The following is a 26,282-nucleotide window of genomic DNA, read 5'->3' as shown; positions in this document are numbered from 1 at the left end:
CAAGAGGATTTTTTTCTGAGATTGTAACATAGAAAAAAGGGAAAATTATTTTGCATTTGTTAGTTTTGAAAACATTACACCCTATTTTGATCCATGTGCATTGATTAAGGGGGCATGGATCAAAACTAGGTGTAATATTTGTAAAAAAGGAGAAAAAAAAAAACATAGATAACACAATAATTGGAAAGTCAAATTCTTGAGAAGAAAATTTCAAAGAGTAATAATAAACCTAAATGATAAACTAACTTTAATAGTAAAGTAACCAAGAATTAAGGACTCACTGTGAAAGGTGGATCTTCCTTATCATGCCTATGACTAGGTCCAGGTCCATGTGCATGCCCATGTTCATGTGTATGTGTATGACCACCATGTGTATGACCATGTCCATTTCCATGACGATGGTTGCCATTTAGGTTATCCCTTTCATTTCCAAGGCTTAAACGTTTGACTTCAGCTAAATCAGTTTTCTGAGTCTTTCTATTTGCCCTAGCTTGACTGAACACCATTGAATAATCAGTGGGCACTCCTGCTGCCTTATGTTCCCACCCTCCAAATTGAGGCACAGACATCTTTGTAGGTTTTCTCTGCATACATTCAAATAATGAAAAATAGGATCATTTTAGTAACTTTCTTTCTCAGTTTTTAAAAATGCATATATATACAAAGTGCATTGATATGAATTAGAGAGAAAATAAAGTTATTGAATCCCTTTGAATTGTATTGGTTAATACCCCCTCATCAATGCACATTAACCAATACAAGTTCAAGGTTTCTATCAAACTCTAACATATATAGATTTATTTATCTATAAACGTTTATAAGAAATTGAATAATCGACTTCTACAACTATAAAATTAGTGGATTATATAATTTAATGTGAAAAAGCTTTATTATTAGTTGCTTAAAATTTAAATTTATGTGTAAGCTAATAAGGTTCAATCATCATGGCCTTGTATTGGTTAATGCCCCCCTTAATTAATCAATGCACATCAACCAACACAAGCTCAAGACATAATAAGAAGAAGAACGTATGCTCCTTATTAATTAATATTATTGCTGGAAGTTTATGTAATTTGGTTAAGTGAACAAGAATAAAAAAGCTAAAATGGGATTCATTTCTCATTCTAAAAAGTTTATTGACCAAGTTTTAATGGGAAACATTCCCATGTTTTGAGTTTGTTTATTTTCTATGATACTCCACAACATGGTGATAAGGTCATGTGTACTGAGAGGGAACCTTGCTGCATGGAGAGAAAGTTTGGTTAGACATTTAGTGAAATTAAATTTAAAATAAAAATAAAAATTACCACTATTAGTAATTAGTAATGTAATGGTATGATGTAGAGACATAAAATTAAAAGGAAGTACAGTAGAACCCTGAAAATATTAATTTTAAAGTAAAAATGACATTAACTTAAGCATTCATTGCTAATATACATTAGTGATACAATACATTATATCAACAATTGATGAAATAGTATGCCATTTTCTATATTAGCAATTGTCTTTATCATATTGAAAATATAAATTCATAAAGCCCATATTAATATTTTAATTTTCTGAAATAAAAATATTATACCAATAATGAAAAAGTTCAATGAAAGTCAAATATGTATTTTTTTTTTAGTTAATTAAGAGTACCACTTGTATTATATTCACGAACTATATGATATATTTCACTTTTCCTATCTGTCCAAAGATAGGGCACTGTCATAATAAAAATGCTATAAAGTATAAAAAGACCAAGATTGGAACATGAAAATTGTAGAAATTTTTATCTATCAATTTTCTTTTCCAAACAAAGCAAGCCCTTTATACATACATACATATATATATATATATATATATATATATATATATATATATATATATATATATATATATATATAATAATAATATTTTTTTTTCATTCTGATATTTTCATGAGTGTGTATATTATTTCTATTTTAATAATACATATAAATGCAAATTATTTAGAGATTAAATGAAAAGTGAGAACACAATTATTAAAATAATAATTAAAATTATACTGATCTCTACAAAGGACATATAAATAAATAAATAAATAAAAATCTTCTAAAAATTGGATAGTAAAAAGAGAAGGAAGGAAGGAGTAGAAGTTTTCCACTTGAAATGAAAGTATATATCGTGCATGCATTTTTATACACAAGTAAATGGTAATGATGATCCTAAATCTGGTCTATTTATTTGTTCCATTAACCATTTATTGTTGTAAAAACGATTAATTTGAAATGGGTGATAAAAAATATATATGAGTAATACTTTAAATTTTTTGAAAAAGAAGTTCTAGCCTCCCAGCCAAAATCCAGCACAATATTCATTGACAAGCTTACCTCCCTTCCTTCCATGAGTGATTGAAGTTGTGAACTTGACTCTTGGAATTGGGATTTTCAAGAAATTGTTTGCTTCTTTAACACCTTTTGGAGATGTCTATGCCCTAGTAAGGAGGGTGGGAACTTTCATGTCAAATGGGTGTTGAGTTAGAACTTTTAGAGCAATGTTAAAATGTCCCTTCTACAAAGAGGGTTCAATGGAAATGAGGTATTTGAAGCTAGATGTGTCTTCAATAACTCTCACAAGAGTAAAAGTAGGGCAAAAAACATGGTTCACCATTCTTCACACCTTTCCTTTTCTGTACATAATTAATTGTTGCATATTAAACCATTGCCCAAATTTAGAGTAGATACCCTAAATTTAGCTGGATAAAAGATACTTTTTTTTTCTTTTAATCTTTTTAATACACGGTTTATAGGTTTTTTCAGTAAACGATTTCGATTTAATCTAAATATTCTCCACCATCCTTCATTCGTAGTTTAATAGAGTCCTGAATATTAATACAAAGTGAATGATTGTTCATAATGAGAATTCTATAAAATCTAATACTTTTTTGTTTCGTTAAAAGATGAACAGTTCTTATGGTAAGGGAGAATAATATATATATAAATCAATGACTTTGTAAGATAGTTAAAGTTTTAATAATATAATATTATATAATAATATAATATAATAATAGTGATAAGAATAAGAAAGAAAAGATAAAACCTTCATCCCTCTCATACCTTTCGTGTGCACCGCCCATAGTGTTTTTTTTTTTAATTTTTTCCGCTAATCACATCTATTTTAGAAATTAATCATACAACAGTTAGATTAAAAAGAGTAAAAAGGAATATTTTGAATCCATCAATTTTATAAAGTTAGTTTTTATTTATTTTATTAACTTTTTTTATTTTTATAATGTTTTAATCATCAACCTTAATAAAGACAGTTGAGAAGAGCGATCTTCTCAACTTAATTTACTATGTAATAAATTTTGGTTTAGTTTATACATTTATATATGTTTCTAATTTGAGGTAGCACTATTTTTTAACCTTAAATATTTGTTTGATAATAAATTGTCTTCAGGTAAGGAAATTAGTAAAGATTCTAAAATACAATTGTTTTAAGGTTTTGATAACAATGAAATGCATGTGACGAGAACCTTTGAAGTTTGGTTGATTGTTTGATTTTTGTTTTTAGATGTTTTTTATTTATTCATGTTGGAATCCATGATTTGATTTCTTTTAATGATAAGGTTGTGCTAAATATTTGTGATTGTCTTGGATGGGATGATTTTTGAGTTGTTCTATTGAGTTGTTTTTTCTTGTGTTGAATTAAGTAATTGGAGTGCATTTTTTATAAAGAGATGAGATGAAAAACAAATTATTAGTGCATTAGGATATTTACATTTTTGAAAAAGAATGAGCCTGTATGATATAAGAAAATATTGAAATAACTTAAATATGTTAGGATTCCAAGTGTGAGTCTAAGTCTCATATTGGATAGAAATGAAAAAGTAAAATACCATATAAGGTTGAAGATTCATTAACTCATTGTCTTAAGGTTTTGGATAAAGAGTGGTGTCATCCTCAGTGAACCTCCTCATAGACCCAACAAATAGTATTTAGGATTCCAAATGTGAGTTTAAGTCCCACATTAGAAATGAGAAAGTAGAGCACCATATAAGTTTGAAAATCCTTTAACCCATTGCCTTAATGAACTAGTTTAAATAATGTTAAAACTCTTTTATATCTTCAATAGCATTGGGCGATACCATACAACCATTGGGCTCTAAGCGGAAAACCCAAAACAGCAAGCTCTAATGGACCAAAGCGTCAGGCGCCACTTTGGGACCGTTGGACACTTAAAAGTTAGTGAGCTACATGGGTTATGGCATTGGGCGCTCAACACCACCTTGCTTTTTTGTTACTAAATTGTCTTGATAAAATCAAGTAACATGTTTCATTAATTGTTGGATTGAACTAAAATTTTGACAGTTGATTATAAAATAAAAGGAAAACTCTAAAAAAAAGAGTTTGAATAAAATTTGAAAACTTTTTGCAAATAGTGTTAGACGTTGTTTGCAGGAGTTGGATTGTCTGCAAATAGTACTTAAGGATTTTTAAAAGCGTTTAAAAACACAGTAAAAAGAGAGAAGAGATAAGCTCATTTTATAATGATTCACTCAACTTGAGCTTCCAGTTCTCTTTTAAATACTTTTAAAGGGTTCCACTAACTTAATAAGTTAATGAGTTTCACCACTCCTAGTTTACAGTAGCGCAATTGGCTAAATAATATTTAATAAGTTACAAATGAATTTCATCCAAACATGTAAATGGTTCTTCAAATCTTTCAGTATTTCATCGTCAATATCTTTTAACACTTTGATCTAACTTATTGGTAACAATAAGGATAATTCCCCTTACCTAGTTTCCCGCTAAGCCTTTTCTTTGAATAAATAATGTTCTTCTACAACACCTCCAAGCTCTTACAAACATTTTTCACTCAATCAAACTCACTTTCACAACACCTTCAATGTTTCTTTTTCTTTTTTCTAATGCTTAGGATTTCTACCTTAACATAATTAGGAGGCATACCTAATCCTTAACTCATAATTTTCATAATATAATAAAAATAAAATTATCTTTATGGTTGATAAGTTCATGAATAATATATTTTATTTTAATTTTTCCTAAACTACTTTATACTTTATTTAGTATGTTAATTTTCTACTCACAAAATCTAAGAATATGTTTGTTAATTTTACCTTAAACACACCCCCACACAACTTAAAAATAAACACATCAAACCAAACAAACATATAGACAACAAGAATCAAATATGTTCATTATCCATAATAACAAATTCTTACATGTAACTTTTCTTAATTTAATTAATGATGTTTATGCTCACCACTTTTTAAATATTTACTTTTTCTGGATCTTATTATAAAATTATGAAACTTATTTGTTTATAATTATTTTTTATGGACATATTTTTTATATTTTTAATAATATCTTTTATTGTAATAATTAGGATAGGATACACTTTTTTATTTTTTATTATTATTATTATAAAAAAGAGTGGACATGGATACATGTGTCCATTGCCATCATAATTATTTATATCTATATAATACTTCGTAACCATTTTATAGCTATCATTTTTATCGTACAGAATTCCTGATCAGCCTTATCAATATATTTTATTTTATTATTTTATCCCTTAAATGTTATGATTACTCCTTTGAAACTCAATTAACTTATAATAAAAGACTATCTTTGATAAAAATCATAAAAATGATTTCTACATACTTCCTATGAATAAATTTATTTTAAAATACAATAATACTTTTCATTTTATTAATTATGATAAGAAATAAATATTTATTTTTAGTTACCACGATAAAAAAGTTTGATACACGCTCGTGCATTTTCACTGATTTATTTTATAGATAGGATACACAACTTATTTTGGTGTCATATTTTAATTAGATAATTTTCTACTTTAATAAATAAAAAATAATTTATTTTTTTATAGTTAAATAAAACAAATAATTGAATAACTTTTTTTTTTAAATTTCAAAATAACTACATAACTTCTTGTTTCTAAAAATAACTGCAAAATAATATTTTTAATACGATGTTTACAAAATTATATATATTTTAAGTTGTATTATATGTGTATTTTTAATTAATTACTCATAAAATCATAATCATTATGATTTATAATTATTAATAAAAAGAAATTGTATTTTAAACAAATTTATAATTATTTTTATATATACATTTCATTACTAGTTCACGCTTATTAGTATTAATTATGTTATTATTGAATACTTTAAAATTTACAATTATTTTTTTAAATTCATGTAACTACCTACAATAAAAAAAATTACCTATAATAAAATTTTAAAATTATTTATTTTAATTTTTTCTTTTAATTCTAACAAGTCAAGAAAACCCAAACGAAACCAAAATCACATATTTTAACATTCTAAATCTACACCAAAAAAGTACTTCATAAATAAAAGAGTTCTTTAAAGTGACTTTTCTCTTTAAAGTTTATTTATTACACATATTTAAGTTGACAGAGTCTAAATAGCTTCTTTTCCTTGTCATTTAAAAGTTAAGGAAGTTTAACGGTTGTTCCCTCAGATTACTTTTACTGAAGAAAAAATGTCTGACATAAAATGAAGAGTCGAGAGGTTGGTTATATGAAGAGACATGGTGTGTCTCAAGAAGATTATGGCCAAGAAGAGTGTAGACAAAGCTAAAAGACCTTTCGTTATTCCATATTACGCTAAAAGCTATCTCAGATATTTTCCTCTAGCAGTTATAAGAGAAGTTAAACTTTCAAATACTATCACTTTTCATCGTGCAAGGTTCTGGTGATTATATTTTGTCAAGGAAAGTGAACTCACAAGGGATGATGCAAGGTGATCCTTCACGTAAGAAGAAGGACAATGATGATTATGGCTTCACTAATTTGATTTTTTCTTGGTCCATTGAAAACATCTTAGATGAAGATCTTTACAGGAACAAGGTCAGTGGTGTCACTCTTTCTGCATTCTGTTCTATCTCATGTTCAGAATCATTCAACTTGTTTTTCTTGGTGTAGCGTTAACTTACGTCAAGTATTTTAATGCTTATTTTGACACACACTCACCAGAGGCCTGACATGTTGTTCTTTTTAGTTGGTGTGACTTTTTCAGTTGATCAAATAAGTGTCTTTGCATGGCTCTTCAATTTATGCATGGCTTGATTTTAATTGTCCTTTGGTTTTCAGGTAGAGAAGATTGCACAAACGTTTCAGTCCACAGATCATTACTTTGGATCTTATACGTACCCTTTGTTGGAAGAAACTCGAGCACAACTATGCTCAAGTATGGAGATCATACACCAAGCTCCTTATGCAGAAGTTATTGGTCTAAAAGAAGCAAAATCAGATCACAATAATTTGTATAAGTTGGCAATTAATTGCTGGAAAAATAGGTTTACTCATTCTGGAGAACCATACAAAACATTTCCTGGTGATTTTTTAATATTATCTGATTACAGACCAGAAGCTATAAAAGACCTCCAAAGGAATGGAAGGATGTGGAGTTTTGTGTCTGTAAGGACAACTGAAGACGGGAATGATGACGATTTCAAGTTAAAAGTTGAGGCATCAAAAGAATTGGACCCTACAAATTGGAGGAACAAACCTCTATTTCTCATTTTTTTGACAAATATGATCCCTAATAAAAGAATTTGGGCTGCCCTTCATATGCCTGGTAATTTTGAGATACTCAAGCAGATCTTATGCACCAAGGAGGTAAGAATTTTAATTTTTTGCTTTCAATTTGTTTTTATTCTTAAAAATATGAAGTCTATTTATGTTAGTATTCATTTATTAAGAATAATATTTTTATTCCTCATGAAAGGCAGTATAGCTTTTATGGACAAAAAGTGAATAAAATTTCAATAATCGTTGCCAAATGTTTAGATATCTGAATTTTATACAGTGTTATTATATTTGTTAATTTTAAGACTAATTTAATTTTACAAAACTAGTTTTAAAGATGAGGTTTCTAGCCTTAAAATGTTTGGTCTTATCTGAAACTCGCAATAATATCCTTAATTCAGTTTCTTAAAATGTCATTCAGTGTAAAATGGTAGACTGGTGCTAGCATCCATGATTTGGTGAAAGCATATTTTCTGCTATTTTGTTGTTACAAAACAGAACACACTATTATTTGCTGCTATTATTTTTTGAAGATTTTTAGATCAGACTGACTAACCACACCAACAACATGAGTTTATTCTCCAATTCTAATAATGTAGTTATGTTCAAGATTGTTGATTTTGAAATTAGTGCTAGAACTGATGAATGGATGATGCAAAACAGGACGAGGAATGTAGTAATTGTAGCTCACAGGCCAATGCTTTAGGTGATGACAGATCATACCAAGTGTTATTATCAGAGCTTAATATATCACAAAAGGAGGCAATTTCTTCATGTCTTTCTGGCCTCGATTGCAATCACAAAACAGCCGCGAAACTTATATGGGGTCCTCCTGGCACAGGAAAAACAAGAACTTTGGCCACATTGCTTTTTGCTCTGTTCAAAATGAAGTATAGAGTACTTGTTTGTGCTTCCACCAATGTAGCCATCAAAGAAGTTGCTACGCGTGTAGTAAATATAATGAAAGAGGCACATAGTAAGGAATCTGGTGATTTGTTCTGTTCCATGAGTGAAGTGCTATTGCTTGGAAACAAGGACAAGCTGAAAATTGGAGACAATGTTGAGGATATACATTTGGATCATCGAGTACAAGAGCTGACAAAAGCCTTGTTCCCTACTGCTACTGGATTTAGATCTTGCATTAAATCAATGATTGATCTTCTTGAATATTGTGTTTCTGATTATCGTTTATTTGTTGAGATCGAGTTAAACAATAAGAGAAACCTCAAATCATTTCTAGAGTTTCTTAGAGAAAGGTTCCAGTCAGTAAAAGGGATACTAGAATCTTGCATTTCTATCTTGTGTACGCATGTGGGGAGGAGTTTGTTGAAACATAACATTCGGAAATTAGTATGTTTAAGTGAGGCACTTGAATCATTTCAGGGCTACTTGTTTCAAAGTAATTTGCCTTCTAAAGAATTGGAAAAGCTATTTACTTACAAAAATTTACCAGAGATGGATTCTTGGTCATTTGATGGTGCAGCATACAAGCTGTACATGAAGCGAATCGAATGTCTCAATGCTTTAATGACTGTGCTAGATTCAATTGATGAGTTCATACTGATAAAATCTTACAAATATGAATCAATCAGACAGTTTTGTTTCCAAACATCGTCGTTGATATTTTGCACAGCTTCTGGTTCTCATAAGTTGCGCTCTTTAACCATGAAGCCATTTGACATTTTGGTGATAGATGAGGCTGCACAGCTAAAAGAGTGTGAATCAATAATACCTCTTTTACTTCCAGGCATAAAACATGCCATTCTTGCTGGCGATGAGCTTCAACTTCAGTCAATGGTTAGAAGTAATGTATGTAATCACTATCAAACATGTATTATTTTTTCTATCACAGAATTCTTTCCTCCCAAGTGTTCATTTATTTCTAATTTCATTTGTGCTTAATTTTTGTGTACAAGGTTTCTAAGGAAGCTGGTTTTGGGAGGAGCTTATTTGAAAGATTGAGTTCATTAGGTTACCCAAAGTCTCTCCTTAAGGTGCAGCATAGGATGCACCCACAAATAAGTTCTTTCCCAATTTCTTATTTCTATTCCAACAAAATCCAGGATGCACCAAATGTGGGAAGATATGACTTTGGGAAGAAATATCTCCCAGGGCCAATGTTTGGTCCTTATTCTTTTATAAATGTAGTTGGAGGCAAAGAACAGTTTGATGATGAAGGAAGTAGCTACAAAAATTTAGCAGAGGTCGCAGTTGTGATGACAATACTGAAAAATCTGCACAAAGGTTTGTTCTTCTATTAATATCTTCAGCAGTAATTTCTAAGTTTTTTCTTACTTTCTTATTATTCTTTCTGTCTTTGGTGCTACACCTTAGATGGCAATGCAACAACATGTCCTTTCAGAAGAACATCTGATATATTTAGTCTGCATTTCTTTACTTGAAAGAAGTTCAGTTCTAAATAAAAGGATTTATATATATGGTTTATTGAATCGTTATATTTGATTAAAGGTCTCTATCTACTAAAATTCTACTTGTCCTGGCAGTATTACCTGAAGTTAATAATTTGATTCACCTTAGTCTGAAAAGATTCACTTTATTATTTTCACTTGTATCTTCACTAATTCAAGTAGACAGAAACAGAAAGGCAGTGCTTTTATAATCCATGATGTCTGAATTTGAATAAAGGGCTACCTTTTCTTGATGCAGCATGGTTGACCAAAAAGCATGAATTAAGCATTGGTATTGTGACTCCCTATGCTGGCCAAGTTGCTGCAATTCAGGAGAAACTCGGAAAGATTTATGAAAGTGATGATGGATTTAATGTCGTGGTGATGTCTGTTGATGGTTTTCAAGGAGGGGAGAAGGATATTATTATGTTATCAACTGTAAGAACAAGCAGTAGATCATCTCTTGAGTTCATTTCCTCTCCGCAGAGGACTAATGTTGCTCTTACAAGAGCTAGGTACATCTTTTGCTCTTAACTTTTCTATTTATTGCAGTCTTATTTGTTTTTCAGGGTACCATATTAACTGAAAAACTGCATTTGGTTTCATATCTTGCAGGCACTGCTTATGGATTTTGGGGAATGAATGGGCCATTACAAAGAATGAAAACGTTTGGAATGCTATTGTGCTTGATGCCAAGAAACGTAATTGTTTCTTTAATGCAGAACAAGACGAGGAAATGGCGAAAGCTATATTGGATTCCAAGAAAGAGGCAGATCAGTTTGATGATTTGCTTGATACAAATAGTGTCCTCTTCAAAAATAAATTGTGGAAGGTATACAGTCTTGGACTTAATTTTTATACTTGTTTTTTTATTAATTTCTATTGTTCATTGATACTTTCACAGTTCTCACTTTTTTCTTCTTGGGTTGCACCGGTAATGAGTTGTTAGCAACTTTTTCAATGTTTATTTCCATAATAATATTTGAATGCACAACATCTAGCATATAATGTAGCAAAAGAATTTCCTGAAGCAATCGATGTTTGATATTTGATAACTCATTAAAAGTAAGTGTAGTTGAAATAAATCATTGATTCTCTCCGTATGTGCTGGATCTATTCTTAACATTGCTGCCAATGTACGTATCTGCAGGTTTATTTTAGTGACAAATTCCTGAGGTCATTCAAACGGCTAAAGTTTGAAGCGAGCAAGAATAAGGTTATCAACCTTATTGAAAGGCTTTCCAGTGGATGGAGGCCGAAATGGAATAATGTGGATTTGTGTTGTGAGAATTCAACTCATATTTTGAAAAAGTTTAAGGTTGAAACTAACTATGTTATTTGTTCAATAGAAATAGTCAAAGGTTCAAGGTATATTCAGGTTTTGAAGATATGGAACATATTGCCTTTAGAGGATATCCAACAGTTGGCTAAACGCCTTGAAAATTTGTTCAAAAGATACACCGATGAATATATCAGGATGTGCAAAAAGAAAGGAACAAATAATCTTCGGTGAGTGCTTTCAATTGCATTAATTAATGTAAAAGCATTTAAGCTCTTATTGCATTAACTGATAAGGAGAATGGTCTTTTCTCCTTGTGAACAGGGACATGGAGTTTCCATTGAATTGGCCACTTTCAGCCAATATCCAAAAGTTTGAGAATGTTCATAATAATGTAAATGATGGAGACGCAAATGATACAAGTGAAGCTGACAAATCAAGGGCTGAGCATGAAGAGTGTACGTTGTTGATGAAGTACTGTTCCATCTCGAGAGATTATATGCTTCATGGCAAAGATAGTTTACAAGCGGATCTTCCATACGAGGTAACTGATGAGCAGCGAAACATCATTCGCTTCTCAAAGAGTACATTTGTACTCGGTCGTAGTGGTACAGGAAAAACCACTGTTCTGATTACTAAGCTTATTCAAAATGAGATATTGCACCGTAAGGGAGTTCAACAGTGGTACGGATCTGGAATTAATGCAAATCAGGAACAGTCCAAGGATATTGCTACTGAGACTGAGAGACCAGTCTTAAGACAGCTATTTGTAACGTTGAGTGCTGGACTATGCCAGAAGGTCCAACATCATGTTTCCCTTTTGAAAAGGTATGTAGATTCTTTCGTAATACTATATATCCTTTGACAACCAATTGTTTTTTTACTTTACTTATATTGGTATAAAATTACAATAAAGGCTTCTAGGTATAGATTCTTTTATTAGATTATAGATTACATGTAAAGTTATGATTTTTTAAAATTTCAACTAAAATAAAAAATTATTACGTATTCTCACGAGTTTCGTATACAAAAGAGTTTTGATGTATGCTGTATGATCTGCAGGGAAATGCTATTTACCTGACCATAGACCATATAAGTTTTTTGTAATGTTTTTTTATGTGGTAAACATCGTAATCCATGTAATCTATTTGATTTTATATCTAGGAAAGATAAGTTTCAGAAGGTATTTATTGGTCCTCAGATACTTTCATTGAACTGAATTAAGCAGCCCTATTATTGTTTTATTATGGCTACTAAAGTTTGATTTTTGATGCATCACACAGGTCCTTAAGGGAAGTTGGCCCCGTAGCTGAAAGTAGTGCAAAACAGTTTGAGAATATCCCAGATTCCTTTGATGGTCTTTCCTATGATTTATATCCGCTTGTGATAACATTTCGTAAATTTATGTTCATGCTAGATGGGACATTGGGAAATTCTTATTTTGATAGATTTTATAATGCGAACCTTGGTTCAAGGTTGGATGCATTGGAAACCCTAATGATGAAGGAAGTGAATTATGAAAGGTTTGAGTCATTGTATTGGCCGCACTTCAAAGTCCAGCTACGTAAAAAACTGGATTCTTATATAGTGTTTACTGAAATAATGTCACACATAAAAGGTGGTACAGGAACGATCGAGCATGGTAAGTTAAGCAGGGAGGAATACTGTGATGTATCTGAAAACCGAACTTCAGGTCTGAGCACAGAGACAAGAATTATGATATACGATATATTTCAAGACTATGAAACGATGAAGATGAAAAATGGTGATTTTGATTTGGGTGATTTAGTGATTGATCTTCACAGTAGACTGAGGGCTGAGAGATACAAGGGTGATAAAATGAATTTTGTTTACATAGATGAGGTGCAAGATCTGACAATGGCTCAGATTGGTTTATTTAGATATATTTGCAGGAATGTAGAAGAAGGTTTTGTTTTCTGTGGAGATACAGCACAGACTGTGGGGAGGGGAATTGATTTCAGATTTAAAGATGTAAGATCCATATTTTTCAAAAAGTTTGTTTTAGAATCCGAGAGCTGGAATCATGACAAAAGAAAGGGGAAAGGATGCATTTCAGATATTTTTGTACTGAGTCAGAACTTTTGCACCAATGCTGAGGTTTTGCAGTTGTCACAAAGTATCATTGAACTTCTTCATCATTTCTTTCCTCATTCTATAGACTTGTTGAAAGAAGAGACTGGTTTGATAGAAGGGAAAATCCCACTTGTGATTCGATCAAGAAATGATGCAGATTCACTTCTGAAAGCTTTTGGACGAAGTAGAGGCGAGAGAGTAGTTTTGGTAAGAGATAATTTAGCACGAAACGAAGTGCTTCGAGTTGCTGGAAAAGAAGCTCTTGTTTTAACCGTTTTACAGTGCAAGGGTCTTGAATTTGAGGTTGCTGTCACCATAGAACTTGGTTGGTTGGTCTTCGAGTTTATCAGTTTTTCTAACGGTTTCTTTCTTGTTATGTCAGGATGTGTTGCTGTACAACTTCTTTTCCTCTTCACCTCTGCAAAGGAGATGGAGGGTGATATATGACTATATGAAAGAACAGCAAATACAAGCCTACTCTCGAGGATGTTTTGATCAAGATTCAAATCACAGTGTTTTCTGCTCAGAACTGAAACAACTATATGTTGCTGTTACTCGTACGAGGAGTAGACTTTGGATTTATGAGGATACAGAAGTGTTCTCTACACCTATGTTTGACTATTGGAAAATGAAGAATCTTGTCCAATTCCAATAGCTGAATCATGTGTTGATTATTGAGGATATGCAAGTAGCTTTCATACATGAGGAAAGCTTTTTTTGTTGTAAAATCCTTTATCGTGCAAGATTTACCAAATTTCTACCATGTATGAATCTAAGAAGACGACAAGGAAACAATGGACCTCTAATGTTGTTTTTCTTATAAATCCTATTTTTCTTTCACTGCACTCTAAGTAGGGCACGTGCACTAACCTAAGCACCTAACACGTTTGCCCCTGAAATCAAAACGAGAATTGACACCATTCCTAACTTGTCAAATTGTGATGTAAAACCACCTACTTCCACTGAAATTAATTGTTATTCAGATTTAAAAATTTAACATTTAGATAAATATTTGATATTTAATATTCTATTATGAATAGAATAAAATAATAAATTCATCTATACAAAACATCTCTCATCTCATATTTTCAAAACTTGTAAAAATTTCCAACAATATATATATAAATTACTCAATTGCACCACCTTATTGCCATCTTCAATTGAAAACAGACTTTTCATGCATTCTTTCTCAGAACTTGGTGTTGGGGTTCTCATCTTGGTATCACACTTTTTCATTAGATCAATAGTCAGAAATTCTGTGCATCTACCACCAGGCCCAAGAGGATGGCCAATTCTTGGTCTTCTACCACTTTTGTACAGCATGCCTCATGTCACACTCACAAACATGGCCAAGAAATAAGGAGCTGTCATCTTCGTCAAAAGAGAGTTGCTCCCTCCACCACCACATATTACTCCTTCCACCTCCTCATTCTTTTTTTGTCCTTAATAATATTTAATTTTTGTTTTTATTTTTTTACCCAACAACCAACCACTTTCGTTAATGGTTCCACCACTATATCAATCACTAGTACAGTTAAAGGAATACACATCGGTTATTTTCGGTCATAGACATCGGTTTGGAAACCGAGGCATATACAGACGAGGTAGAAGGTCAGTAGGATTTGCGCCTCGATTCTCTTTAACCGAAGCAGTATTTACGATTTGACTCGGTTCTAAAGTACTGAGGCAGTATCAGTTCTTCCACTAATTGCCTCCACCACCATAGACCTTCCTTTCACGAGCCTTCCATTGAACAGGTTCTGGGCGAGTGTCCACCCCGCTGGGAGAGAACGGGATGAGGAGAAAGGGCACCATTAATGCACTTCCATAACAGTCCACTGATTCTGTTGAATGAAATTCCTTTGGATCTTTTTTCTCCCTCTAATTTTTGTTTGTTGAAACTGTGGTGGTGTAGCATAGGGATATTGTGGTGTGTTTGGTTGGAGATAACATTGAATCGTTGCGGTGCAAGAAAGTTCTCCAGTGATTAGAGGATGTAGCAAAAAAGCTTTGGAGTCGTGCAAGAAAAAGAAGGTACAGGAGTGGGAGAGCTTCGTCTGGTCGTTGAAGGTGGTCTGCGTTCTTCACATGTCTTTTGAATATATAAGCCTATCACTGTAACAGATGTGGGTATTCTCTAGAGTCTTAAACGGATGTCAACATCCATAGACGGATATCGACATCCGTTCAAGGCCAAACGGATATGCCACATGTATTGAGGCCTGGCTGGTTATCTTCTTCCTCTACACACACAGAAAACACACAATGGCCAAACATAGAAAACACACAAGGCAACGACCAAACATACAACACACAACATAATGAGGTAGGGATTTAGTGTTTTGATAAAAAAGTAAAAAGGTAAAAAAAGTAAAAGGTTAAAGTAAAATGGGTAGTTTTGTAATTAAAATTTTTTTGGGGAGGTGTAGTGAGTTGTTGGGGTGGTGGAGGGAGAAATTCTCTTGTCAAAATGGGAACTTGTGACACTGTGGTAGCCTTAAGCCTGGATGCAACCCAAGCATTCCTTAAGGCCTTGGACTATAATTTTCTAAACAGGCCCAGTATTGCTGGGGCAACCCACTTGGGTTACAATGCACAAGACCTAGTTTTTGCAAACTATCGACCTAAATGGAAGCTCCTTAGGAAGCTAGCCAACCAACACATGCTTAGTGGGAGGGCTCTTAATGATTGTGCACATGTGAGAGAAAGTGAGGTGAAACACATGCTAAAAGCCATGTATGAGTGTGCCAAAGAAGGGGAATTAGTAGTGGTGAGTGATTTATAGAGTTGTGCAATCACTAATATGGTAAGCCAAGTTGTAATTAGCCAGAGAATATTTTCAAACAAAGGATTGGAGTCTAAGGAGTTTAAGGATATGGTTGTGGAATTCATGACAATTTTTGGTGTGAACATTAGTGATTTTGTATCTTGCATTGCTTGGATGGATTTGCAAGGTGTGGTGGGAAAGATGAAAAGGTTACATAAGAGGTTTGATGTGTTTTTTAGCAAGATTATTAAGGAGCATATGAAATCTTCTCATGAACGTACAGGGAAGCCGAATTTTCTTGATATTGTGATGAAAAATCGAGAAGATCCTTCTCAAGAGAGAATGAGTTTCTCCAACATCAAGGTTCTATTATTGGTACATCTCTCTTTCTTTTCCAACATCAACTTTTCCTTTCTTAATTACTAGTGCTGTCAAAATGGGTTGTAACCCACAAGCCAACCCGGCTCACCATAGGTTTAAGCCGGATTAGGTTTGAAAAAAATGTAATTTTTTTATGCGAGCTAGTTTTCAACCCAACTCACTTAGAACACGACTTGTCGACTTGAACCCGTGGTGAGCCGGGTTGGCTCACCAACCCACCTAATTTAATTTAATTATTTATTATTTTGTGTTTCAATATTATTAGTTAACATTTTCTTTATTATATTGTAGATGATGATAAAGAAAAAAATGTTTCAAGAGATAAAACTATTATAAATTTATCTATTCAAGACTCTAATATTATAAATGAAAAAGTGACACAAAAATTATCAATATTAAAAAGTTATCTATTCGCATTTTGTACATGTTTTAGGATTACATTTGGATTGTATGATACTTTGTTATTTATTTCGAATTGTCTTTGGAGTTTAACGTAACGTTTATTTATATTTGAATTAAAAAAATTGTAATTTTTTTATTTTAAAAGAAAAACTTATAATTAAATGAGTCAGTAAATCAACCCGTGGTGGGTTGGACCAAGTTCAAATTTTTTCATCTCACTAATAAATGAGTCAAGTTGGGTTGACTCACTAAGTGATCAACCCGTGGTGAGCCGGCCGGGTCGAGCCGAATTATCCGTTTTGAGAGCTCTATAATTACCTATGAAAAAGTAAAAGGTTATTGATTGAAGTTTAAATCTCTTTTCAAATGCAAAGTTTATTACTAAAATGAATAATTACTAATATGTATACATTAAATTATAACAAAAGCCATTAATTAAATTAAAAAATAATTGAAACTATCTTTTCTGTTTAACTTTTTATATAATTAACTTTTAAAAAAAAATTCTAGTTAATTTATAATTTTTCTCTGGAGACAAAATATTTCATCTTATCACTTTTATAAACTTTACTATAATTAATCTTTGGTGGCAACTACGAAAGACAAAAATACTTTTCACGGATATTTATGAATAAAATCTGTTATGGATAGTTGGTATCCGTGAATATTTATTATATGTAGATATCTACATCCGGAAATATTCATTATTTGCCAAAATTTAAAATAAAAATTTAATTTATATTTTATTAAGTTAAATTTAATTAAAATTTAATTTATATTTTATTAAGTTAAATTTAATTAAAATTAAAATTTAATTTATATTTAATTAATATATATTATATTTTAAAATTTTATAAAATATAATTTTTTTAAATACCCACGGATATCTACGAATGGGACTTTTTGTTGAACCTCAAACTTTGTTACGATTTTATTCTTAAAAAGTATCTCAAAGAGTAGAAAGAAGTATTTAAAATATTTTAGATCTCAACTTTTGAACAATGTGAAACTATTGAGTTGAATAGGAACATCAACCACTCTCCATATATATATATATATATATATTTGAAAATCATGAATAACATAAGAAATCAACAATAAATATAATCATTCTATTTAAACACAATTTTCTCCTCTCATTTTTCATGAATCTCAATGATTATATGTAAGGATGTGAATTTTGAAAATCATTATTTAGCGTTTTGTCTTTTGGTTTTCCTTTTTACCTATATAGTTTATATATATACAAATATGAGTTTGGTTACCTTATTATATTTTTATTAATATGTATTTTCTTGATAAAAAAAATCAATGATAACATATTTGACATGCATTATCGAGTTAAAATAAAATATATTCTTGGAAAGCTGATAATAGGTGCCATGGATTACAAATGGATTACAAAAATATAGTGTAAATGATTAATATATATTCAAAATGAGAATTTATGTAATCAAATTTCTGATATTATATTAAGAAAAAAAATAATTGAATGAAGATGTATTATTTAAAAAGTTTGAATGAAAATAATTGAAAAAAGTCTCTACCAATTAATACTTCTTCCTTGGAAAACAAATTTGAATGAAATTATTATCAGTATTAGATAAAAAGTGAATTGAGATTTTGGATGTTCTACTCTCTGTCTCTTTCCTTTAGGATTTAGAATTGCTTTTGTATGTATGGACACATAATCTTTTTAACTTCTTTATTTGCTACATGGGAATGTAATATTTGTGCACATTAGAATTAAGGAAGATGAGTCTCCTGTAATTTTATATATATATATATATATATATATATATATATATATATATATATATATATATATATATATATATATATATATATATATATATATATATATATATATATATATATATATATATATATATATATATATATATATATATTATGTATATGGTTGAGGTAACCCTATTACCTCATTAATTTAATTTGTTTTTACTGATATATAAGCCTGTATTATTTAAAAAGTTAATAATTATATAACAGCAAAATATATTAACAAATTGAATATAAAAAAATAATTGATTATATATAATATTTAGAATATCTGAAAATTAAATTATTTATTATATAAAACACTTATAATACATAATTATATTCTATTTTAATAGTTTTTGAATGAGATGATCCACTGTTTATGGTGTGTGGTTGTTTCGAATGATGTGTTATTAAGCAATTGGGTCTAAAAATATTTTTTATTGAAAATGTTGGATTGGCAAGATATTGATTGGAATTAACCTTAGCATAAATGTACATCAAGATTTTGTTTGTCATATTAGCTGTGACTTTGTTTTTTCTGTTCTAATCATAAAATGTATGTTTAGGCGTGAAGAATCTGTTCACAGCAGGCACAGACACATCAACTAGCATCATAAAATGGGCACTAGCTGAAATGTTAAAAAACCCTAATATTTTGATTAGGGCACAAAGAGAGATGGATGAAGTAATGGGAAGACAAAGAGTCCTTGTTGAATCTGACCTACCAAAATTACCATACCTTGAAGCAATCTGCAAGGAGACGTATATGCACCCATCTACACCCCTCAGTGTTCCTAGGGTGGCCACTGAAGCATGCAATGTTAATGGGTACTACATCCCCAACAACACAAGGCTGAATGTGAACATATGAGCAATAGGGAGAGACCCCAATGTGTTGTCAAATCCATTAAAGTTCAATCCAGAGAGGTTTCTCAAAGGGAAGAGTGCAAAAGTTGATACTGGAGTTCATTTTGAGTTGATTCCCTTTGGAGCTGGAAGGAGGATTTTTGCAGGCTATAAAATGGCTATTGTGGTGATTCAGTACATTTTGGGAACTTTGGTGCATTCTTTTGACTGGAAGTTACCAAATGGTGAAGAGTTAAGCATGGATGAGGCCTTTGGACTCACTTTGCAAAAGGCAGTGCCTCTCTCAGCCATCATTAGCCCTCGTTTGCTCTTAGATGCTTATGTTTGATACCCTCCATAAGATGTCTCTCTTTATATATGTATTTATATTTAAGCTCTTGGACCATTTAGTAAACATACAAATGTTATATAAAGTTACTTAGGGCTTGAGAATCAGTATGTATGATACCCTCCATATATGCAAAAACATTACTCTCTTTATATATGTACTTATATTTCTATATGTACTTATATTTCTGCTAGCCATTTCATAAAGTTACAAAATAAGAGGTTATAGGAAGTTACTGCTAGAAAAATGACATTCATTTAAAATTATCTGAATTTGCTTATGTTTGTTTTCATTTAACATGAACATTAATAAACATTTGGTCTTTAATCTTCTAGCAATAAGGTCTCTAATTATTACAAAATACAACACTATAATAATCACAATTATAAAAACATAATATACTAACTTCGTGACTCTTGCTCTTTTAATATATTAAACACTATCAGTCAAGTTCATTGTCTAATAAATCCTAAAATTAAGTTTATTATAACAAAACTCCTCCCTTAACTTAAATTTTTCTTTCTTTCATCTCGATCAAATTTTTCTATTAATAGAATAATATCGTAAAGAGTGACTTTGTGAACATGTGAGATATTTGCTCTCTAGTTCCCACATGTTCCATTAATGGAATAATACCGTAGGGAGTGACTTTGTGAACATGTGAGATATTTGCTCTCTAGTTTCCACATGTTCTCACTCCATACTTTCTTCCTTTATTTTTTTTCTCCAATAAAATGAAACCAGACACTAATGTGTTTGCACTTTCATGATTGACTAGGTTTGTTCCTAGCTCAACGGCCGGCTTGTTGTCCATTCAAATCACAATATTCTTTTCTTGTTTCATCTCTAGTGTGCTCATGATCAGTAGATTTGTGAGCCAAACAACATGATGCACACTCTAAGATGCTGCAACATACTCGGTCTCATAGGTTGACAGTTTCGCTATCGACTGTTTCTTTGAAAGCTAGTGAATGTCGTGTTTTCCATGAAAAAAACACAATCCTTCATACTCTTTTTCTCATCAATGTCTTCGTACCAATCACTGTCCGAGTACCTGCTAAGTCGATAATCATTAGTCTTAACGTAAAACAACTCAAATGATATTGTTCCTCTCACGTACCTCAAAATTCATTTCAACGCCTTCTATAGTGATATCAACACTCAACATCAAATTCGGTCTCATGTTTGTCAAATACCTCAGGCTTCCAATTAGATTACGATGCTTGTTTTTTTTTAGTTAAAGGTATATATTAGATCGGTTATTTCAAAGCCGACCTAATATGCGTATAAATTAGATCGGTTGTACAATCGATCTAATATGTCCTTGACATATTACATCAACGTATATTAGATTGATTACAGAACTGATCTAATATGCACTCAAGAACTAATCTTATATACCTCTTTTGCACTAATGATCTTTTATAGGATAAATTAAATAATACCATCTACATTTAACATTAATTTTCATTAACTAACTTTTTTCCCCACTAATATGCATATAATACAATTAAATGGATAATTATTTCCTATATAATTAAAAGATAAAAATTACAAGAAAATTTAAAAGACTTCTAAACATCATATCATCAACCTTCTACTTGCGTTGGTATGTCTTGACCTTCGGCCTAAGCCGGCCCGTCTTGACCTTCAACTCGAGTTGGTCCATCTCGTTCATTGGCTCGAGTAAGCTTGTCTCGACTTTAAGCTTGGGCTTGCTTGTCTCGACATTATACTCGATCCAACATGTCTTAGCCTTCAGCCCAAGACAATCATTCTTGACCTTTGGTTGGGACCAACTTGTATCGACCTTTGCCTTGGGCCGGATTGTCTCAACTTTCGATTTAGGATGACCTATCTTATCCTTTGCTCGAGTGAACCTGTCTCAAAATTTGACTCTAAACGACGCGTCTTCTAAACTAGGTCAACCTATCTTGACCTTCTACCTCAGCCCGCCCTTTTAGACCTTCAACAACATATCTCAACTTTCGACTCAAACCAACCAGTCTTGACCTTTGACGAAAGACACTTGTTCTCAACCTTCATTTTGGACCAACCTTTATCGACCTTCAAACTAGGCCGACCTTTAGCTCGATTCAACCTTCGGTTTAGATCATTCCATCTCAAGCATCAACCTAGCCAACTCATCTTGACATTCGACCCAGGTCATCTCGATCTTCGACTCATACTAACCCATCATGACATTCTGTTTAACTATTTCATCTTGACCTTCATCTTGGTTGAGTTCATCTTGGTTGAGTCTATTCGACGTTTGTTCTCACCCTACTTGACTCAAACTTTGATCTAAGTCAACTCAATTCAAACTCAGTTCGAACTTTGGTCTGTATAGACTTAGGTTGAACATGAAGTTCTAATGATAATTATTTTTTTTATGTTCAAAAATTACGGAGGCATTGTAACAAGTAGAAATACATAAAGGACAAATGAGAAAAAATGCAGAAGAATCAAAACACGCAATCCACATCTCAAGGATTATGTGTGGGAAAGGTTCAATACAACCATTTTATTATGGAGAGGTAGGAGGAGAATTTACTTCAAATATTTCTTTTCTGTTTTTTTAGGCCCATAATGGAAAATTTCTTATTACCTTTCCTTTCTCGATGTATGTGACTTTGATAGTCTTCTTTATCATTATAAGAAATTCCTACTTAGTATAATACATAAGCAGTTTTCAACCTTTATAGTGTTTCCTTGCAGGATTTATTATTTTTTACCCATAACAATATATATATAATTCAATAAACTATATGAAACCTAGCACAAACTATTTATGCCTAGTATTGAAAAGTAGATAATCCAGAATCAAACACCCATTTTTTTTGGTTCCTAATTTTGCGAGCCGCAATACAATACAGGACATGTTACAAGCCTTGATATGTAAGGAAAAAGTAAAAGTAAAAAAAATGGTTAATCAACCAATAATAACCTATTCGCAAAGATTAGTTTAAGTTCTTCCCCTTTCCCTCGTTTCTTTCAGCGTTTTTGTTTCCACCCTTGTCCCATTCATTCCTCAACTTTATCCCTCCCAACCAACAAGGCTATGATGCAATGCTTTCTATATCATTCTTTCATTCACCCATCAGCTTCTCCACCAAAAAAATCAAACCACAGGGATGAAACAGACCAACCCTTAGAGTCACTCCACTATGGGACGCCTCTTCCTCGTTGCAGCTTCTGTATTTCCTTTTCTCATCATTGCCACAAACTCATCATAGTTAATTCGCCCATCCTGTGTAACATCACAGTTTCCTCATAATCATCAACCATGTTAACACACAATTATGAAAAGGCAAGTGCTCAACTTTGTTAAATTTCCTCATAACTAAATCCTCTTTTTTCTTTTAATTATAATAATGAAGTTAATTACGTGTAGCACTTACATTATCTCCATCAACTTCTAGAAGGATTTCCTTGATGTCCCTGCCATCGTGCATGTTAAACTCACGGAGAGCTTGTTCTAGTTCTTCAGTGGTAATGAACCTAATTTGGTGGCATGAAAATGACATTAGAACCTTGACTAAGTACTTCACTTAGGGTTGACATGAATATATATGTATGCATGCATGTTCAATCTAGTAGGACTTCTTACCCGCTATTATCTTTATCGAAGTATTGGAAAGCTGTGTAAAGATGTTCTTCTCTGTTCATTCGGTTCATCTGCATCGTTGCCGTTATGAACTCGTCGTAATCAATGGTTCCATTGCCATCAGCATCAGCCTGTAATTTGTACAAGAGTGAGAATTTTTATTTGTGTAAATGATTGTGATCTAGGTGTACTACTGGAACAGAATGGGAGAAGAATAACTTACAGCTTCCATCAACTGCTTAACTTCTTGTTCTGTAAGCTTTGTTCCTTGCTTTGCAAGCCCTTGTTTGAGCTCTTCAATTGTGATGGTTCCACTGTTGTCAGTGTCCATGCCCCTGAACATTTCCTTCAACCCCATGATTTCTTCTTCTGATAGACACCCAGCAATGACCTATTCATTTGTAAATTTTAATGTTATTTTTTCTTTCTTCCTGCACTATGCAACGTGGAGCAAGAGAAATGTGCTGACTAATAAAAACATGCAGGTCAAAATCATTATTCTACTTGTTGCTCGAATTGCTAAACAATTGTATCTGAAGGTTCAAAAAGAAGAACTAATATCCTGTGAAGCTAGCAATTTGCTTTAAAGAATGAAGGAAAAGTAATCTCAACTGTTTGATGACAGATCAATGTTTGAAATTACTTACAGCATTTACCAAAACATAAACATGCGTGTGTTAGAATGTCAACTATTATGTTCTCATCAATGATTAAAATTAGTTACTTCACTTTTGTTTATTTTGTACGAGTCAAATCCTTAAAATAAATTATCTCCATAAGAATTAGGGCAGAATAAGATGTACCCTTAGAGCAACTTTCTTGAATTGGTTCATTGCTCTGAACTGTTTGAGCCTATTCAGTACAGCATTGTCAAGTGGTTTATCAGGTGCTTCTCCATCCTCCTTGATCCATGGATGATCTGTTGTTACACAAAAAATTCTTTGTTAAATGAATTCAAGCGATTTGAGAGAAAAAGCATTGAAAGTGAAGCAACAAGAGCGAAAAGTATACGCTTACCTAAAACTTGAGCTGCTGTAAATCTTTCTTTGGGATCTGAATTCAACATGTGACTTACAAGATCCTTTGCTGAAGGTGAAATTGAAGGCCATGGATCGCTTGTAAAATCAACGTGGCCTCTTAGGATGGCATTGAATATACCATGTTCCGATTCTGTCAAACCAATTAACTTTTTCAGTTCAAAACACCATAGATTTAGAAAAATAAATGAGCACTAAATCAACAATTTAGTATTTGAAATTGTGATTTTTTGCCATTACAGTCTTTAGATTAAAAACAGTTATAAAAAAATTCCTAATACTGTATATTATACAGTATTAGAGTAAATTATCACAAGGCAAAAGAAATATGTATGTATCTCCTTTTTCTTTTAGATAATGTTTTGCACAAAGTGGTATGTTTGAAAAGAAAAAATTTATATAGACCTGCCCAAAATGGAGGAACACCACATAGAAGGATGTATAGCATGACACCAACACTCCATATGTCAACTTCTGGCCCATATTTCCTCTTCAAAACCTCAGGAGCAATGTAATATGCACTTCCCACAATGTCTTTGAACTGTTCTCCTGTTAAAGAATAAATATGCCATTAAAACAGACATACGAAGAATCAAGATTCTCACGCAAAGACTGTTTTCTTTCTCAAATGTTTTTACATATTTATGTTTGAAAAACTTAAAACAAATGGGCACTAATAATTGTGCAGCAGAAATCAATGTGTTACAATTTGCATGGAAACGGAAGACACTGAATGGGATAAAGGCAGAAAAAGTGGAAGAAAGAGCAGAAAAAGTGGAAGAAAGAGAAGAAAAGATAAACCTTCTTTGAAGAAAACGGAAAGACCAAAATCGGTGGCCTTGAGGGGTGCATTTTCATCCTTGCTGAGCAAGAGGAAATTTTCAGGCTTAAGATCTCTGTGAATGACACCCATGGAATGGAAGGTGTGAACAATCTGCACAATGGTTCTGAGCAAAGAAGCTGCAGCACGTTCAGTGTAATGGCCCTTGGCAATGATACGATCAAAAAGTTCACCACCAGCACAAAGCTCCATGACCAAATGAACCGATTGTTTATCCTCATAGGAACCTTTAAGTTCCACAATGTTAGGTTGGCCTGAGAGGTGGTGCAAGATTTGCACCTCTCTTCTCACGTCCTCTATATCCTCCTTGCTCACAAGCTTCCTCTTCGCAATGGTTTTGCATGCAAATTGTTCACCGGTTACTTTGTCCGTGCACAAATGCGTCACACCAAACTGCCCTCTCCCTAGCTCTTTCCCAATGGTGTACGTTGCTCTCACGTCCTCCATCGGCCTCTCCAAGACAGGGCCCATGGCGCCCGGTTTTGAGGATTTCGAAGGAGGTGACGTCACGGTAGGTGGCGCCGCCGATGTCGGTGGGGTGGTAGTGGTGGTGGCAGGGTTATCAACGGCATTATTATTGTTGCTGTCTGAACGAATGCTTTGTTGGTTGGTTTCTCCCTTGTCATCTGCGGCGGCCATGTCAGCCGGGCCATCGGCAGCGTTGCCAGAGCAACAGTTGCCCATGGAGAAGAACGGAGGGAGCAAAACCAAAAAGTTTCGAAAAGTTTTGTACAGAGAGAGAGAAGGTGCGTTTGCGAGGGAGAGATATATAAGGAGGAATAATGGGAAGGATGGTGATTAATTATTGGTTTTCGAGTTGAAAGATAGATTGTTAATTAGGAGAGAGGAATGACTAAAACAAAATAATAATAATAATAATAAAATAAAAAATAAAAATAAAAAGAGTGAAAATGGAAAATAAAAAA

At 32.3% G+C, this 26,282-nt stretch overlaps 2 protein-coding genes and 1 pseudogene across 2 annotated transcripts; 2 read left to right on the top strand and 1 right to left on the bottom strand.

Annotated features, from left to right (window-relative positions):
- Window positions 1-6,765: 6,765 nt before the first annotated feature.
- LOC108319788 (uncharacterized) lies at window positions 6,766-13,999 on the top strand. Its single transcript, XM_017551039.1, has 10 exons — window positions 6,766-6,882; window positions 7,126-7,653; window positions 8,227-9,372; window positions 9,480-9,807; window positions 10,231-10,486; window positions 10,587-10,803; window positions 11,122-11,480; window positions 11,575-12,078; window positions 12,543-13,647; window positions 13,727-13,999. Exons 1-10 carry the CDS (start codon window positions 6,766-6,768, stop codon window positions 13,997-13,999), a joined length of 4,833 nt encoding a protein of 1,610 aa, XP_017406528.1.
- A 46-nt stretch (window positions 14,000-14,045) lies between these two features.
- Window positions 14,046-19,871, top strand: LOC108319765 (flavonoid 3',5'-hydroxylase 1-like; annotated as a pseudogene).
- A 2,922-nt stretch (window positions 19,872-22,793) lies between these two features.
- On the bottom strand, window positions 22,794-26,075 carry LOC108318670 (calcium-dependent protein kinase 2). The gene is made up of 8 exons (XM_017556393.2): window positions 25,317-26,075; window positions 24,921-25,064; window positions 24,496-24,648; window positions 24,282-24,397; window positions 23,702-23,869; window positions 23,482-23,609; window positions 23,273-23,372; window positions 22,794-23,121 (listed from the first exon to the last, which is right to left on the bottom strand). The coding sequence occupies exons 1-8, from the start codon at window positions 26,038-26,040 to the stop codon at window positions 23,029-23,031; spliced, it is 1,626 nt and encodes a 541-aa protein (XP_017411882.1). The 5' UTR covers window positions 26,041-26,075; the 3' UTR covers window positions 22,794-23,028.
- Between the last annotated feature and the right edge of the window lie 207 nt (window positions 26,076-26,282).

This window comes from Vigna angularis, chromosome 6 (genome assembly GCF_016808095.1).
Source record: "Vigna angularis cultivar LongXiaoDou No.4 chromosome 6, ASM1680809v1, whole genome shotgun sequence".
Lineage (NCBI taxonomy): Eukaryota > Viridiplantae > Streptophyta > Magnoliopsida > Fabales > Fabaceae > Vigna > Vigna angularis.
Note: the sequence above shows the minus strand (reverse complement) of the source record. Positions and strands in the feature narration are given on the sequence as shown.